At 37.3% G+C, this 18338-nt stretch overlaps 1 protein-coding gene across 3 annotated transcripts in view; it reads right to left on the bottom strand.

The window, feature by feature from the left end:
• Positions 1-4388: 4388 nt before the first annotated feature.
• The window catches only part of ITCH (itchy E3 ubiquitin protein ligase), a 48191-nt gene continuing 34241 nt past the window's right edge, over positions 4389-18338 (bottom strand). For all 3 annotated transcript variants that reach the window (XM_040575524.1, XM_040575525.1, XM_040575526.1), the window contains 9 exons: positions 17663-17751; positions 16872-17031; positions 16003-16136; positions 12028-12168; positions 10127-10247; positions 9316-9420; positions 9004-9100; positions 8428-8500; positions 4389-7780 (listed from right to left, as the gene is read on the bottom strand). In XM_040575524.1, the coding sequence (XP_040431458.1) occupies positions 7681-7780; positions 8428-8500; positions 9004-9100; positions 9316-9420; positions 10127-10247; positions 12028-12168; positions 16003-16136; positions 16872-17031; positions 17663-17751 (1020 nt within the window). In that variant the 3' untranslated portion in view covers positions 4389-7680. The remainder of the gene's footprint in view (positions 7781-8427; positions 8501-9003; positions 9101-9315; positions 9421-10126; positions 10248-12027; positions 12169-16002; positions 16137-16871; positions 17032-17662; positions 17752-18338) is intronic.

Here is an 18338-nt window from a genome sequence, read left to right as displayed (position 1 = left end):
TCCTCGGAGGAGCCTCCACTCTCAGCCGCTCACCATGGGAGCAGACAAAGACCTCCTGAAGCCGTGGACAAACGGTATGTTTTACAGTACAGGAAGGGCCTGTAAGTCGTACGTGTGGCCAGGGCAGCTGGCAAATCGCGCAGAGATGTCCGGCATGCAGCATAGTCCCCGTATGGGAGTAGGGTACCCTACAGGCTGACCGATAGAGCGGTCAAGGGTATTTGCTGACCGACAGAGCAGTCAAGGGGTATTTGCTGACTGACAGAGTGGTCAAGGGGGATTTGCTGACCGACAGAGTGGCCGCTAGCGATCTTGGGAGTAGATCGAGCAAATCCGAGGCTACCGCTGCATCCCAGTTTTGGGAGCCAGGACAGACCTGCTAATGACTGTATAAGAAGCAGAAGAGTAAGCAGGCCTCTCACAGTTGTGACAGGGTTATCTGGGTAATATTTGCAGCTGCTGGAGGGATACTAACTGGAGTGTTAATAATTGTATGTCTTATTTGTAGATGTCTGGGTATCACATGTTGAAAGCATTTGTGTAAGTGTATGTGTTTGAGACAAAGTATTGTTGTGAAGTGAGTTACTCCACGAGGAACACGGCCAGAGATGATACAAACAAGTTTGGTTATTGTTTTAAGTGATATATTCTTGTGGTATGAACAAGAAGTGCAAGGGGCCTCTGTGTGATTGCGTGATTGTGCTGTGTGAGTGAGACGCAGCATTGCTGCGAAGCGAGTGCGGAGTTCCGATCCATGGTTCCGTATTGTCCGCGAGGGGAACGGCCGAAGACAAACGAAGCGCATGACAGACCAAAAAGAAGTGCTGTTTTATCCAAGTGTTGATTGGTGGTGCCCAATATATGGGCCCGGTGGTGTATCTTGTAATACTATTTTTCTTCTTAAATGTTTTGAGTGTGACAAGGAGAAAGGCGGGAGCATTATCTAAGTAACAGTTTAGAAGTTTTGGTATTTTTGCTGTGGTGTTTGGTCAGTTTCTCAAGTGTCACGAGGGGGCTGACTGATTATCAAAGTGGTAGAACGGAGAGGGTCACTTCTTTGGTGGTTCGGGCTTGAGTCCTGGGAATTTGGTAGGAAAGGGGGGGGGAGAGCAAATTTATTTAGGAGGAATGTATTTAACACCTGGCCGACAGAAAGTAGCCTTAGATTGGGAACAACCTATCCTCAATACCTTTAAACCGCGATATTGGCGGGTACATAGGAGTGATTCCTTGTTTTGTGTGTGCTTACTAACTAAGTGAATGAGAAAAAGTGGCATTCGGCTTGGGTCCTGTTGAAATGTAAATTTTGTGAAAAAGGTGGTATTGTTTGACTAGAAGACAGAAGGCTGAGTGCTCCAGGTGTTTTCCCGAAGTCCTGTGGATTTATGATTGGAACGGGGCTCATTAAGAATCTGAAATAGTAAAGTTTGTATGTGGAAAGAAAAGTTTAATCCCAGAGAATTGGGACATTTGGGAAGAAGATTAGGAAAAGATAGTAAAAACCTGCAATAAAAAGGTTTGCGTGGAAATTGAAACAGGGGACAGTAACTAATAAGACATAGTAATAAATACACAAATAAATAAAAGGGAATGTGAAATCAAGGAAATGGGTAATATCAAGAACAAAGACGTTTTAAAGAAAGCCTCCTTGGGTGCATATTGGCACATTGGAAGGATATTGTTGGAACTGGGGGCATAGAAAGCAAGAGGACTCTCATTAAGTATTGCAATAAATGGTGGCCACTATATAAATTAAATGGCCACTTTATGGATCAATCGACTATAACGCTATCTTGCAATTAATGTTGTTTTTGAGGAGAGAAGGGAAATAGGATGAAATGTTGTATACTGATATGTTGTTTCAGCATCTTAGAGGGAAAAGGTATGGAATTAAGTTGGCCCCTGACTGAGCCTGCGGTGTTGGCATTAGAAAAGTACAGGCTGGAGAAAGATAAAGGAAGTGTTAAAAGGGTTGTTGAAGGTGTTAAAGGTGTGGCACGTAGTATTTGACAGAGATGTTTGAAGTTGAATGAGCCGGGAAAGAGGATGTAGGAATATTAGTAGTTCCGCCTCAACCCGAGGCTGAGATCTCTAAATCACAGGTGTGAGCCCTCTGGGGCAGAGTGACCATGATGGGTCCGAGAGAGTTGTCATGGAAACAGAAAAGCAGCTAACTCTTAAAACAACCTGAGTTCATGTGTGAGCTCAGATTGCCAATGGGACCTCTCAGGGAACTGTCAACGATTGCATTCCCCTGACTGACCCCCCACTGAGACCCTAATCATAATCACCCCGGAAATTATGAACGGTTATGTAAATACCAAAATCTACTTAAATTGGGAATTGAGAATCTGTTCCAACAAGGTCCAAAAGAAACCCCTATGGAATTTTTGGACCAACTTTGAAATGCAATGGAAAAGAAAAAAAAAGAAAAACAAAAAAACCAATTTGGACCTGGCTTTGGAAGACAAACAGAGGCAATTGGCTAGCCTCTTTCTAGGGCAATCGGCCCCTGACATCAAAAAGAAATTGTTTTAGGTTGCAGGATAAACTTGAAATATTCAGAGCAGGAATATCAGGGACCTGGGGCATCTACCCTAGCAGGTCCACTGGCTGAAATAAAGCTAGGGAACGAAGAGAGAGGCTTGAATTTTTTGTTGGTTAAGGAAGCTTCTTTCTCTGTGTTAATTCAAAAATTGATTTTGGAAAAGTGCTGAGTCTGTAAATGTAATGGGAGCAACTGGCCTACAGGAAAAGGCATTTTTTGCAATGCTTGAAATTTAAATTGGGAAAAATGATTGGAATTCATCAATTTTTATACTTACCCAATTTGCCAAGGTCCTTATTAGGAAGGGACTTGCTGGAAAAATTGGATGCAAAAATTTCTTTTGAACAAGGAAAAATGGAAATAATCTTTTGACAAAATTAGAAAACAGTCAAGTTTGGTTCACGGTACTAGATTTAAAGGATGCCTTCTTCTGCCTGCCTGTGGCAACTGAAAGCCAGAAACTCTTTGCCTTTGAATGGGAAAATCCTAATAGAGGACGGAAAACTCAGCTAAAAAACTGGCAGAAACTGGTCCTGCGGATGGACAAGAGCCAAGGAACAACTGAGTCTGCGCAAAGACAAGAGGTCAACTAGCGGTGACGAGGAAGAGTCACCAACCTTCATCCCCATGACCCCTGGCGACCACCACCAGGAGACACTGCGCAAGTGCAGATGGGAGGAGCTTATGGAAATGACTTCTTGAACTAATTTTAATATGAAGCAGGGATGGGTTATGCATATGTATAGGTGCATTGTGAAACTTTAGGCATATGTAACTCTTTATTGCATATAACAATGGCAAGTTGCCGCATCGTGTGCCTACGATTTTGGTGGGACTACCTCCCGTGCTGCCCAGCACTGAATAAACATACCTACTTTACAATCTTACTGACTGTGGAGTCAGTTTTCCGCAAGTCACAAGCAGAGCGAAAACCCAGTGGAAAAGGCCGCAGCAAGGCAGGTTACCTCCAGTGGGGGAGGATCAGTTGAGGAACATTTGAACAAATTGGACATACAAATTCATGGGACCTGAGGGGATGTACCTAAAAGCACAAGTTGCTGGAAGGCAAATCTCCATTACCTGCCATGCAGATAATCTGCACGGTGATCAGGAAAGGCTCCTGAGGACAGGAAGAATGCAACTGTCACTTCTGCCTTCAAGAGGACGGATCCAGGGAATGAGAGGCTTGCCTGTCTCAGCACAGTCCCTGGAAGGTCAGGGAACACCTCGTAGAAGTCATTTCCAAAAACATTAAGGAAAACGTGATGATTGGGAACAGTCAGCATGGATTTGCAAAGAGGAAATCACTCCTTACTGATGCGATAGCCTTCGACAATGAGGTGACCAGCTCGGTGGTGGAAGGAAACAGCAGTGAAGGTTGTTTCTCTCTACTTAAGTACAGCTTTCAGTACTGTCTCCCGTAAAAGCCTTGTGGGCAAGCTGATGAAATACCAACTAAATTAGAGAGAGGGCTGTGAGGTGGGCTGAGAAGTGCTGTGACCAGTGGCATAGCTGGAAGCCAGTCACTAGTGGGATGCCCCAAGGGCAATACCAGTGAGGGACTGTTTAATCCCTTCACCAGTGAGCTGGGAATGGGGCAGAGCATGCCCTCAGCAGCTCTGCAGATGTAAAACCGTGAGGAGTAGCTGATACACCAGGTGACTACATGACTGTGCAGTCATTCTAAGGGATCTTAAGAGGCTGGAGAAACAGGCAGAAGACAAATCTCTGAACACACAAAGCCAGCCTACACACCCACTCCTGCCCCCCAAGAGCAGACAGACAAGTTTATTTCCACACAGGTGCTTCGTAACACAGAAGGAATAACAAGACTACCAGCTCTTTTAAGTAGTTTATAAAAGTATTTGACTTACTGAGATACTGTTACAGTTACCTGAGTATTTGAAATTACAATGCAAGGAAATTTCAACAATGAATTTCAGTACAGTATTTTACAATCCAGTGCTGCTGATCCCAGTTTATTTACTAGTTCACTAGAGCACATATACACAAACAATGATTCTTGAAGAAAATCAAAAGACACCACAAAAAAAGGAGGCTGGAGATGCCAATACAACAAAGAGCTGAGATTACAAATTCAGTGCAGCATGTAATAAAAACGCAAACCAAAAATTTAGGCAATTTTTTTTTTTTTTTTTTTACTTTGAGTATATTTTTTTTTAAACCACAAGCAAACGGATTAAAAAATAAACTTCCATACTAGGTCAGATGAACACATGACACATTTATTGTGCACTTTAGTATACTAACATTTCTTGAGCTACCCAGAACAATGAGGCTTTGTTAATTTTTAGATCAGCCGGTCAGCATTTAATTGCTTTTCTCATGTCATTATCATAAGGCAAAATTGTAAACAAACATTATTTTAATACTTGAAAATTGGGATCAATTGGCAGTTGCATATGAATATACATTTGTTATATACTATGAATTTATGCAGCTCAGGCTGCTAAAACAGTTGGAGTAGTGAGAGACAAATTCATTAATCTCTGCTGAAAGTCCAATTTATAATCATCTATTATCTGGGATACAAGACACTGTGGGCTTATCCACATGTTTCCACCAAATCCCCATAAAGGACAGAGAAGTGCACCAGCAGTTCATATTAACAGCTTTTTATTTCTACACAACATGCTGTGAAAAAAATTAACAGATTTGTTAGCATTTACAATGCTTACAAAGAAAAATGTCTAAGTAGTCTCTACTTCTGACTTCAGAAATACTGCCAATTAAACACAGTAGTAGACTTACTTTAAATTTTGGCTAAATCCAATGTTTCACAGATATTTTTTTCCCTCCAGCTGATTCTTTCTTTGCAGTATTTTAAAAATAATTTCTAGTGCTTGGGATATCCAGCCCCCTTTCCCCCCTCCCTAATACAGCAGAAAAGACGTATAAACATGCCATTTAAATTAAAGAAAGAAAAATGGAGTAAGTGGAATCCCGGATTGCAAAAATATATACAAGCATTTACCTTTTTCCTGAACTAAACATTTCAACCATAAAAATATTAAACAGCCATACCCTATAGAACTAGGGCTAAGGCTATTTCAATTATAACTATTCTTTATTTTAAAAATATAGGGCTGAAAGCCTTTTGGGTGATATTTATACATTAACAACATTTCTAGGTTTCCTACATGAATCATGAAGCGTTATGCAGAACACAAACTATTTTTCATAGCTTAATCTTGTATTATCTTGCTTAATTTAATCTCTCTTGTAAATATGTTAGATATCTAGATTTCATTGTAAGAATTAACATAAACAGAATATTTATAAGGCTTTTTTCTCCTTATGAGCTGTATGCTGTAAAATATCCATCAAATGTTTTGAAGTTGGCAGATTTTCCTGCTAGTAAAACCACAAAGCCAGGTTAGTTCTCACCATCAGTGAAAATGTAAAAGAGGGTGATTCCTGTACCATCAGAAACTGTTTTCTGTTGCTTTTGTTAGAATATGCATAACAAAATTCACTCTAAGGTCTAATTCTGCTTTCCAAGCAGGCTGTATCACTTTGACCTGAAAAATCTCGAGTCAGTAGTATCTTAGATTTTCTTACGCCTGAATCGTTTTTTCCATCTTTGTAGTTTATACAGAAGGGATAGCAGGAAGGAAATATTCTTTTTGAGACTGGAAGTTCAGTTTTATTGTTCCCCATTGTCCTGTTTCAGCTCCAGTATATAGAAGCCTCTTAAAAACAGCTGCTGTCCCAACGCTTTGAGCTACGGTTATGCTTTAACTTGTGCTACATGGTATTTCGAGTGTCATGTTTTTTACTATGGCTAACAGCTTGTCTCACTGAAGTTTGCTTTCCTCACTTCAGATAAGGAAAGAGCCAACCATACCCAAAAAGTGCATTCAGTCTAAAGGAGCAGTAAAATGTTTTTGTAAACCAGAAGAGAACTGAACATTGACAGATTCTAAAAGGAAGAAAAAGATGTTATTAATCCATTAAGAACTTGCTACAAAAGTTACCAGCTATGTAAGCATCTTAGGGTGGGTGACCTAGCTTAAAAACCTCCCCCAAAAACTTCAATTCTAATTGAATTGTTTTCTGATGCTCCAACTTTTCAAAAATCTGTAATCCACATATGAGCTTTCTAGTCCTCTTAGTCTTAGCCAATATTGCTTATCAGTTCATCACCAAAAATGATAGGTATTATCATTTTTTAAATCCAGTTACTTTGTACCTCTTCCTGAGAGCCCAATGAAGTCTTCAGAGAAAACTGCTTGCAACATGTAAGAATAACACTGAATATAATGTCCATTAACACTTTTGACAAGAAATATCAGTCTGCAAACAGGAATCTAAATGGAATCAGTGCAATCCCAGGTGGTCTTGTCTTTTGCAAAACAAGTGAAGTACCACAGTGTTAATACAGTTTTAAAAGTTAGATGTGTTACACAGAAATAAGTCAGAATTCTTCCGAGGGCACACAGAAACATTCCAGCAACTTTGGGCAGGCATCTATTTTGCTGAAATTAGCAGGATTGTGAACAAAAAAAAAAGCAAAGCTATGCCTCAGATCTGTGCCACAGTTTGACATTCCCTTAACAGCAGTCTGAGTCCAACTGGCATGTGAGCAGACTCCAGGCAGGGAAAAAAACAGTCCAGCCACACTTGAGTTACAAAAAAGAACTTAAGCAATGAATTTGCTCACAGTAGGCAGAGGATGGTTAAGAGTTGGCTCTAGTAACACTGCTGTAAAGAGGTTATGATGCTGCTGCAGCACTGCAGCTACCAATGAACTTCCCAGTGCATCAGTAGCAAAATATGCTACTAAAAAGGAAAGACAAAACTATTTTAAAAAAATCTGTCAGTCATTAAGGACACATTCTAAGGAATGAATGAGCGCCCAAAGCTGTATTAAATCTCTACTTCGGTCATAATTAATTTGTAGCCATATCTGATTGCTCTTTTGATCTCTGAAAGTGCTCAGCAGAAATCCGGAGTTAACGTGGATAAAACCTCAGGATAACACCCATTTACTTACACGCTAGTATTGTTAAATAAATCCAAGTCAAGTCTACTTTACAATGAAGTGTGCAACAAGCAGAAGAAGTGAAGAACATACATCAAGTTCACGTTCTTCAAGGTGCAAATCTTAGCTATTCCTGCCCAAATCCTTCTGTTTCTTCAATTGCAAACAACAGCTTTTCCTTCAACTGCTCATAATTCTTATAGGGTGGAAGGTCTAAGCGATTGAAACTGAAAATAAAGAAAAACCTTAAGTACTAGAGAATAATTTAAACATTACCAAAAAAATCCATTATGGATATGTTAACTTTCCTGCGTAGATGGATACCTGGATTTATACCCAGTGATAAGCTGACTCCTGACACAAATTTATCTATTTATTAGAGCAAAAGTTAACGTACAAGCACCTGTGTTGAACAGTAATATTTTTCCAGAAATGTACTGTACTTGGTAAGAAGTCTCAATAAGTTTCATATTTGAAATGTGAAGTTTGTATATTTTTACCAAGCACTAATGGAACTGAGTAGGAGCTATGTTTTCTTTAGGGAAGAGGAAGTCTAAATGTGGCTATTTATTTCATTATCAAGATTGAGTGTGGTGATAATAAAAGAACAGTCCAAACTTCTTTAGAAAGTACTGTTTATTACTTTAGGTTTTCAGTAGTATGCAAATCCATGGAATTTACAATGGAATCTAGTCCATGACACAAATCTGTTTTTCAGAAGCTTAACTATTATCCAACAACAAAGCTTCTTGGCATAACTTGGTGTTTGCGGTCTCACAGTCCATTTAAGTATATTACCTATTTACTAAAATCTCAAAATAGATTGCCATCAGCAGACACAGAGCCATAGTAGCATTTTGTTTTATGTACTTACCAGGTATGACTTCTAGGTAACCAGTTTTCCTTTCCAACTTTTTCGATACAAAATTTTTGGGGTCCATTGCTCCCTGTAACAAATGCAAACAAAACAGCCATGGGTCTAGCTGCCTTTGCATCATCAGTAGGTAACAGATGACAACTGAGCATGAAAGACTTGAAGACAAGATACCATTATTTAAACCGAACAAAGACATCTGTCTTTCACTATACAACTCTGTCCAGATCAAAGCGTGCATGTGGTGAAATGAATAAATTTGAAGTGATGCTGAAAGAGACTCAATCAGAATCACAGAATGGATGAGGTTGGAAGCAACCTGGTTGGAAGTCACCTGGTCCAACTCCCCTGCTCAAGCAGGGATTCCTAGGAGCAGGTTGCCCAGGACCATGTCCAGATCATGTATCATGTCAATCATACAATAGATATTAACTTTCCCTCCATCCGTTTTTCTCTCATAGCTCTAGTATATTCAGGACTTATAAAACAGTATTCAATATAAAATTCATAAAAAATATCCTTAAACATGTAGCTTGATCCTTTTCAAAATTGCATTAGGTGTGTTATTATGCATACCCATGAGGTCAGCAAATCCTCCCACCGGTAATCTGCATGTTCCAGTAACAAACTGCAGGAGTCTCATTCTCTTCTCATTATCTATTTCTTTCACAAACTGAAAAATAATTGAAATAAACATCGATGTATTATTTAATATTCATACTTTCACATCATCCATAGTTTAGCAAATTGCACAAATGTTACAAATACATAGATTAGCAGTAAATTTATATTTACACACAACAGATCTGTTCAGTAATTCTGACTATTGCTCACTAAGCTGTTGCTATGCTCTGCTGTGCTTTGTTCTTCTGAAAAAAGTCTACAAACCTGCCAGAACCATAGTATCTGTCTGCTGGTCCTGGTATAATGCCGGTAGATAGTATGCCTCTGCCAGTCATTCAGATCAATTTCTTGCATTCCACATAGAAGCACCTTCAGGGGAGAAAAAGGGAAATAAACATTAAACTACAAGCTATCACTTGCTTCTACAGCAAGACAGATCAACTCCATTGTACTTAAAAGCACCTGCAATGACAGTATACTCAATTTTAAACCATTTTTAAACTTCCACAGCACATAATAATGACTGCTCACAAAGAACATTTGGAGAGGCCACAAGATAGAAATCAATACATTCATGAAAAATGGAATAGCTGTTTGCATTTAGACGTTCAAACCAGGAACACATACTTGATCATTGCCCAACAATATGATTCTGTGCTAGAAATAGGATATTTTCCTTCAAAAACTATAATAAAGTATAATTTTGAGAGATCAAAAGCATCGAAAACCTGATGCACTCTATCATCCATTATGTATCTGGTTCTATTACCCTTTCTGTCAAGATACTCATTCTTTAAACACAGGCAAATCAAATTGCTGAGGATTACAAAAGCACTTAGTCAAAAAAAAAAAAGATTCTACAGGCAGAATCTTAGCCTTTAGAAGTGTGTAAGAAAGCTGCAAAGATGAAAGTGAAGGAAAACACACTAACCAAATATTATTCCATAAAGTTTCCTTCAAACACCCTACAAAACAGAACTGTCAGCCTTAGTGAACCTTGCTCTTCAGACAACGACTGACATTCTAGTATTACGTGTAAAACACTAGATCTAGCAATAGCCAAACAATCCTTTACCTCCAGTTCCTTTGCATCAAAATACTGCAAATACTGTTGTGGCAAAATTTCATTGAAGCCTTCAAAGAAAGCCTGTGTTTGTTCTTCAACACCCCGGGAAAGTCGCCATTCTGCTACTAGCCTGTAAAATAGGATACAGAAAGATAACTTGATCTGGCCTATGCTAACCCAAGTTCACATCTTTGTTAGCCTACTGAAATGAACTGTAAGCTATGTTAAAAAAAAATATGGAAAGTCTGGAAAGTTCTGGGGACAGAGCATTCTATAATTTTATTTGCAACCTTCACTCTGTGCAAACAGTTGTTTTTTTTTTTTTTTTTTTAATTAAAACCCTACAATTCCAACCACTCTGCTATGGAAAGTGCTTTAGGCTCAAAGAGGAGGCAGTATCTATTCACTGATTATATTAATGGGAGCACAGCAGTCCCTAGGTATTTGGAGAAAGAAAAAAAATGCAGAGCTGTATTCATCTAATATTCTCCCCAGAAATCTCAGTCATTATCCATGAAAAGGTAAAAACTAGGTCACGTTGTACTGGTGAAGATAAGTAGGGCTGCTAGCTTACCAAGAAACGACTATGTCCATTTGGAAAGTTCCATATTTGTTTCTGTTAATCATGAAACTTTGCTCTGTGGCAGAAACTCCACTCTCCATTAATAAAAGGGTGAAAAGCAGGCAGGAGACCCGAAGAACCTGAACCCAGGGAGAAGCAGATATTATGCTGAATTCAAGCCTAACCTGTCAGGAGAACTGGAACCTAAAGGAGAGATGAAAACTTTGGGGGGACTTAAAGCAGGACCCAGAGTAAGACAGAAGAATATGACTTAAGCTGGAATCTGAGATCTCCCTGGGTTCCTGGAAACTAGAAGAGAATGGTTTTCTGCAGATACTCCCTATTTTCTACCCCAATATTAATATTTTGGGAAACTGCAAAATGCCAGTATGTTTCTTCCGCAAATATTATCATTTCTATGAAATGCTTTCAGATTACTCATGTGATGAAAACAAATTCTACTGCTTTATTCCTCCCCCCCCCCCCCCAAAAAAAAAAAAGCGTTCACAGAACATATTATAAGAAATAGGAAAATTCTACTATGATTCAATTTATTTTGTACCTGCGATGTGAGGTGGTTCGTTGTATTGTATTTGTGTTTTTTTTTTTTTTTGAAGCCTCAAAGCAGAGCTTATATACTGCTACACAATTACACAATGAGGATATTTTGAGACATGAAAGGGGTATTTTGAGACAAATCAGCTCTTTTTTTTTTTTTTTTTTTTTTACTCTTTTAGGCTCCTTCCCTCTCAATCTATTGCTTTAAAACATTCTGGTACTGCAGTCATAATCCTTCACCAATGCGATGACATGTACTGTCATAATTCATAACAATCTGGTTAGGAATGCCAAGACCTAATTATACTGTAAGGCCAGTTCACATGAAACTAGTAGCAATCCTATGTATCTTTAAAAACTAAGGTTCATCACAAAAGCATCCAAAAATGTTCTTCTGTTTAAAACAAGCAAACAAATGACTGGGCAGAATTATCAGCAGCCTGTGAAGCGACACAATTCAAATAATAAATGCATGCAGTAATCTGGTAAAATACCCAAGGTTCACATTTGCTGTCATGACGTTCTGCTAAATTTAATCATCTCTAGAAGGAAAAAAAGTAAAGCTTCTACTAAGTGTAACCTTTTTGGAAAAGTGGATTTTTAAAAATTATTTCTACCAGTAATTTTCTTTCAAATATGAAATCCAAACAATTGCCACTTGTTGCCAACATCAGCAATTATTCATAGATAGAATTTCAACAGTGCTTCAGATTACATAGTTTGATGGTATTGCTAGAACTGAAGAAAGAAAATGACATAAGACTATTTTAAAATCTTAATTTATTCTTACCTAATATATTCTTCTTTATTTTCTTCTGTCACTAGAATGTTGCTACCATTTGGCTTCAAATCATGGCTTTTGATTTCACCTAAGATTTCTTTATCAACTGAAAAAAACATTTCCAAGCCACATTCTTCAATATCATTCTCTCTGTATGAAAGAAAATGTAATTTTAAATAACTGGGTAAGAACTATGTACTCAGGAGAGGGGATGGGTACGGAGAACCTTAAGCGTTTTTTTTTCTTAATTGTTTGGAGCTCAAGAATCAAGCTAAGGAAATGTTACTTACACAATAATTGTGATTTTGCAAGATTTATTGACTTCATTTCACTGATGTGCATACATGAATTGTACTCTTGATCAGAAACTCTTAGTCAGTAGTACCCTTAAATTTACTTTTCACTATGCTGACAAATGACCTGTTGACTCTAGGATCTGTGGAATGTCTATGGAATACAGAAACTTTTTAAGTAATGACATTTTTGTATGTTTCATTACACAACTGCTTCTTCTAACAGGCAATGTAAGGACTTTAAGATGCAGTTGTCACTTTGTCAGATAATAGTGGATAAGAAAGACTTTGAATGCTTAATGAATTATCTTCAACTCCAATATATTTATGGGACTATCTTGTAAACATATATCAAACATGTCAAGCTTTTAAGTTACCGAAGTAACACACATTACTATTAAAGAGGAATTCTACTATTAGAAATTTCAACATAAGGAAGAATCTGTACCCAATAAACATTACTCAAACTCTTTTCTCTTTATAGGGGGGTTAACAGCCAGAATAACAGGCACAACATTGTAATTTATACGATATGTGCTTCTATAAAGTGCTCAATCATCTACATATGCAGAGATCCTCATGAACATTTTCCTCCAAATAAAGTGCAAAACCAAGACATTCCTCCTGAACCATAACAGAAATGTAAGCCTTGAAAAACTGTGGTTTATCTAGCAATGGTACTTCTGAATTTGAACTCTCCAAAATACATGCTATTGAATGAAATCTCAGATGAGAGAGGGCTTCAGACTGATGGATGGTGAAATAAAATAACCTCTTCCTTTTAAAATGAAAGATACCTGTTCTAGCTGACCTAGCTTGGGCAGAAGGGCTTGACTAAATGATCTCTTGAGATCCCCTCCAAACAAAATGATTCTGTGAAATTTCTGAAACAGTGGGAATGAGAGAAACGGTCACCTGATCACAGAAGCACCATGCAATTCAATATTACTGCAAAGTTTCCAGGAAAGTTATAAACATTGCTTTTTTGGCAATGAATAAAATGATATCCTCTCTGACAAACATGGTTTTTTTTTTCTGCAAGTTTAGCCATTTCCTCCAAAGATAACTTCATCACCATAGCAGATAAGCAGGGTCAACTACGCAAAATCTGAAGTTTTGATCTCTGTACTTAAGAGTTCAGTGTGAGTAGTTTAGAGGTCTGAAAGTTCTCCAGAAACCTTAAGTGTCTTTTCAAATTGGCAAAGCCTTTCATGGATTCCAACCTACAAAACTCCTGTATCACTAGATATTGCTATTGATATATAGGTCGCATTTGCTCTGAAGACAGCTTTCAGAAAAATTCTTGTTACATACAGCCTTAAGCTTCCTCATTGCTTTCTTCTGAGGCAGTCAGCTAACAAAACAAACAAGCAAACCAAACCAACTCAATAAACCCCTCAAATTACTAAGTTCAATTTAATAAAAGCATAGGTAGCCAGCACAAAGAAGTCATCTGAAACCCTCACTTACAGAGTGAGATGTAATGGTTGTTCTTGTCACTAAGTTTTGAGTTTTCTAGTTCTTTACTTCAGATGTAAGCTTCTCCTGTCTTTGACAAAATTCCCTTGTTAGGGACTGCTGGTACCCAAACTTATCCTACTTGGAAAGCTCACAAGAGCAATCAACTGAACGGTATCTGGCACGCTTTGAAGTAAAGATGAAGGGGGAAAAACTAGTCTGCAGTGTCTGCAAGTGCCCTTATACTGCCATAGAGAAGAAGCCTAATATTAATATTCAGAAGCTTCTGTGCTCTCTTATGGACCACTGTAAGTATAACACACGCACCTAAAGAACCATGTGAAGAACAAATATAACACGCTTCTGCAGTACTGAAAGACCTTTCAAATATCAGGTATAAAAAAACACATTCCTTTGTGATGTACAAAGGATAGTGCTGAATAAGTGCCCAGCTTATGTGCTGTCAAATGCAAAGATGTTTTTAAGTCGTTATCTGCAGACACAGACACAATACCCTTTTACTCTAGACTTTCCACAGAAAGTTAATGGGCTGATAATGTTCAAAAGGTAAATGTTGTTACATATGACTAAATTGTAATGAGTTGCACAAGATCATTCACCAGTAATAGCTTCACCCATGATTAAAGACCAATTAATGCAAATTTCTTTCCTGTAACTTGCTCTTTTCACTATCATATTTACTTGTTTTCTAAAACTCAGTAAGTCACAGGATGACAAAAAACACTCTTCTTTTAAAGACAAAAATAAACATGCACCTTCTGACTACAAAACAGACTACAAGATTCGTGTAATATAACTACAGGAATCTGGCCCTACAACTTTGAGACCTTTTCTCACCTTTCAAGTCTCAGATTCACAGTATCTTTACTCAGATATCCACTACTGACGTTTCCTACTAGAATTTTTACTACATCTTTAGTAGCAAATCATTCAGTACCGAACATACTACTCATCGAACACTGTACCAAAACGCCTATCTCAAATTGTAAACATCTCAAACCTCTTATCACCTCCTCATTATCCAAGATAACCCTTCCAAGATTCACCACTACAGGAAATGACATTCTTGTCTTTTATATTTATTTCTGCTTTTTAAAAACAAACTATCCCCACTTTATGAAGTCCTCAAGGCTTTTTAAAACTACTTTGTGTATGATTCTTGACTAAAGTGTGTTGTATCTCTCTAGACACATAACGCAGACTAAATTTTCTGCTAAACTTCCTTATAGCAGAAACAAAAAAAAGTTTAAATTGACTATCCATCTCTTCTAAGCACCCCCACACACACCCTTTTTTTTTTTTTTTTAATACTCTCGGGAAAAGAAAGTCACCAGTTACTGAAACAAATGGTGCACAACAACCATGGATTATAATGTCTTGGAATCTTGCTCTTATAAAAGTACCACCAAATTACTTCGAATGGCAAGTTTTTTTTTTAAATTATATCTAAAAATAGTTTTAATGCTTTTCCAAAATAATGGAATTTCTGGTCTATAAACTCTAGAACCCTTTTACTTGCTGCTCTCTAGAGAGGAACCTGCAAAGGAGTGAAGGACAACTCAACAGGATTATGAATGTAGAGCGTACAGACGATTGACAATGCATATATGGAAGGCCCCACATAGAAATGGTCTTAAATCATCCAGGTTGGAACAAAAAAAACAACAGCAGCTATGAAAATGTATGAAAATTAACTTTAAATCTTTGACATTAACTCTTTATACAAATTTCAGGTATGACTGACAATAATTATGTGACAGCGTGTAAGTTCCATTTGCTAACTCCAAATTATTGTAGCATTAAACTATGTTTTCTAATTAAACCAGATATTTTAAAGCATTATTGAAAGATTTCTTGCTAATTTTTTTTAATCTGTTATCTAAAAAGTTTCACTGGAACTTACTCAAGCTATTTTATTCCTAACGCTGTGCAAGACCACCACATTTGTATAATGTCTAGCTAGATTTATTCAAAAAATAGTAAAAATGGAATGCACGATACTGCACAGAATATTCAGTGAACTAAAAATGCAATGAATTTTTGCATTATCAAATTATTTGTGTATCTAATATTCCATTAAAAATTCCAGTACTACTTTGTAATTGATATACTCTACTGGTCAATTTGTTTGTAGTAGTAGTTTCTTTCTGGCAAAAGTGAAAAACAAAAACATTTTATTGCTATTTCAAGAACAAAATCAAGACGAACTCACTTTACCCAGATGAGAGAGTTGTAAAACTCTGGGTCAACAGATTCTAAATCCTTGAGTCCTACTGGCTTGTTTAGGATACGCTTATAGAACGGCAGAGAGAAACCAGTGTCAATGAATTTCCCATGGAATAAAGCCTGAAGAACATGAAAATAGACAAAAAAATAATGCAAAGGATGATTGATTACTCAATATGACAACATTCTGTACAGCGTACCAATGGAGTTTGATGGCCAAAGAATTAAAGTAAGCTAGAATATCGTAACTGTAAATATGCTTTATTTATTTATACATAATAAAAACTATGTATGCTGATGAAAATTTCATCTCAAAGATGAATTGTTTACTAATCCATTTGATGGTACGAAGGGCTACGCAGATGGTGAAGGGTCTGGAGGGGAATATATATGAGGAGCAGCTGAAGTCAGCAGTTTGTTCAGCCTGGAGAAGAGGAGACTGATGGGAAGCCTCATCACAGTCTACAGCTTCCTCACAAGGGGAGCAGAGGGGCAGGCGCTCATCTCTGCTCTCTGGTAACCAGTGATAGGAACCAATGGAACCGAATGGAGCTGCAACAGGGGAGGTTCAGGCCAGATATCAGGAAAGGGTTCTTCACCAAGAGGGTGGTTGGGCAGTGGAACAGGCTCCCCAGGGACATAGTCATGGCACTGAGCCTGCCAGAGTTCAAGAACCATTTAGACAACGCTCTCTGACACATGGTCTGATATATGGGCGGTCCTTTGGGGACCCAGGAGTTGGACTCGATGATCCTTGTGGGTCCCTTCCAACTATGGATATTCTATTATTCTATAGTACTATATTTATTTACATGAAAAATTACAGGAGGTAACTTTTTTCTATTTCTAACTTACCATGGCAATGAATCTTCCAATAAAACGGAAGTATTTCAGATGATCTGGGTTAATATAGGAGGCTGGGTTTATTTGTAAGCAGTAGTTATCTTTCCCTGCATATTCAAACAGGCAATACATTGGGTTCAAAACTTCATGTGACAATAGAAAGAACCATTCCCTGAAATTACACAAACAACAACAACAAAAAACACATTTCAAAACATTAAAAATTACTTCAGCTAACCGATATGCTGAAAATCTACTTAGGAACTTGTTGGCACATAGCTAGTCAACCTGATTTTTTTTAGAAATTATGGCTACACCAAAGTGAAACTAATGTAAATTAGGATTTAGTAGGCAAGGTTAAAATGTTATACAGATGTCAGTGATTTGGAAAAAGACTCCTTATCTTATGGAGGTAATTAGAAGACTGCCACTGATTTAAACATTAGGCTTTTAGGGAACGCTAACATATGCCCTTCCTAGTTACATTCATGTACGGACTTCTGACATGAAATTACATTTTTGTTCATTTTCAGTAAATCTCTACTTTGGTGGTAATGGTCATGCTGAAGTCAATAAACGGCGCATGTGTTCTCACTAATCACTGAGACAGATTAAAGTAATTCCTAAAGTGAACTGAAAATACTTTTATACAGTTCTAAAACATGCACTGATGTTCTAAGGAAAGATGAGGAATAAGCTTCACTACTATTCTGAAATCATTACAGTTCAATTATCTACCTTAGAGAATTTTTCACAACAAAAAACAGGAAAAAGAAATCATTTGCCATTTTACTGTAGTTTACCTTGCAACACCTCCATAATCTAAGCCTTCTTCACCAGGGAAAATAACCCATAAACGTCTCCGTAGATCCTGAGCACTGAAGCTCATTATCTAAGTGAAAGAAAAACAGCCAATTTATTTCAAGAAAATCATAAGCACTGGTTGGATATATGACTATTTCCTATATCAAGCGATATAGCATTTAATAAATCAGAGCATAAAATGTGCTATAAGTACATGAAGTACCCGCTTATGTAACTTTCATGGAATTTGAGGGGTTAGTGGCAACCTATTTCCACAGATTAACAAGTAAAAGATGCAAAAGAAAAATAAATAATAATTTTAAAATGGAAGACCTATAATTATGCCAGCAGCCTATATAAAAATTTATGACAAAAATCAAGCCAATAAATAACAGGGGCTCAAAGTAAGTAAATTCAGTATTTGTAAAATACTATAGTGAATGATATCTGAAAGGTACCCAAGTTAAAGGCAATGAAGAGACATGACTAAGATCTCAAAGAATTAAATTAAAAAAAACACACAATAAAAATCATTATATATATTTATTTTCATTTTACAGTTTCATCTCCTAAAGAGGATAATAAAAATCTAGCTTTTTTAGAAGCTAAGGAATTTTAGTAATGCTGTTTTGTTCAAATATCAGACATTTACTTAGAGAAATTTCACAGAACATG

This window comes from Cygnus olor, chromosome 16, assembly GCF_009769625.2.
Source record: "Cygnus olor isolate bCygOlo1 chromosome 16, bCygOlo1.pri.v2, whole genome shotgun sequence".
In the NCBI taxonomy this organism is placed as follows: Eukaryota; Metazoa; Chordata; class Aves; order Anseriformes; family Anatidae; genus Cygnus; species Cygnus olor.
The sequence above is the reverse complement of the archived record's forward strand: the minus strand, read 5'-3'. Positions and strand labels throughout refer to the sequence as shown.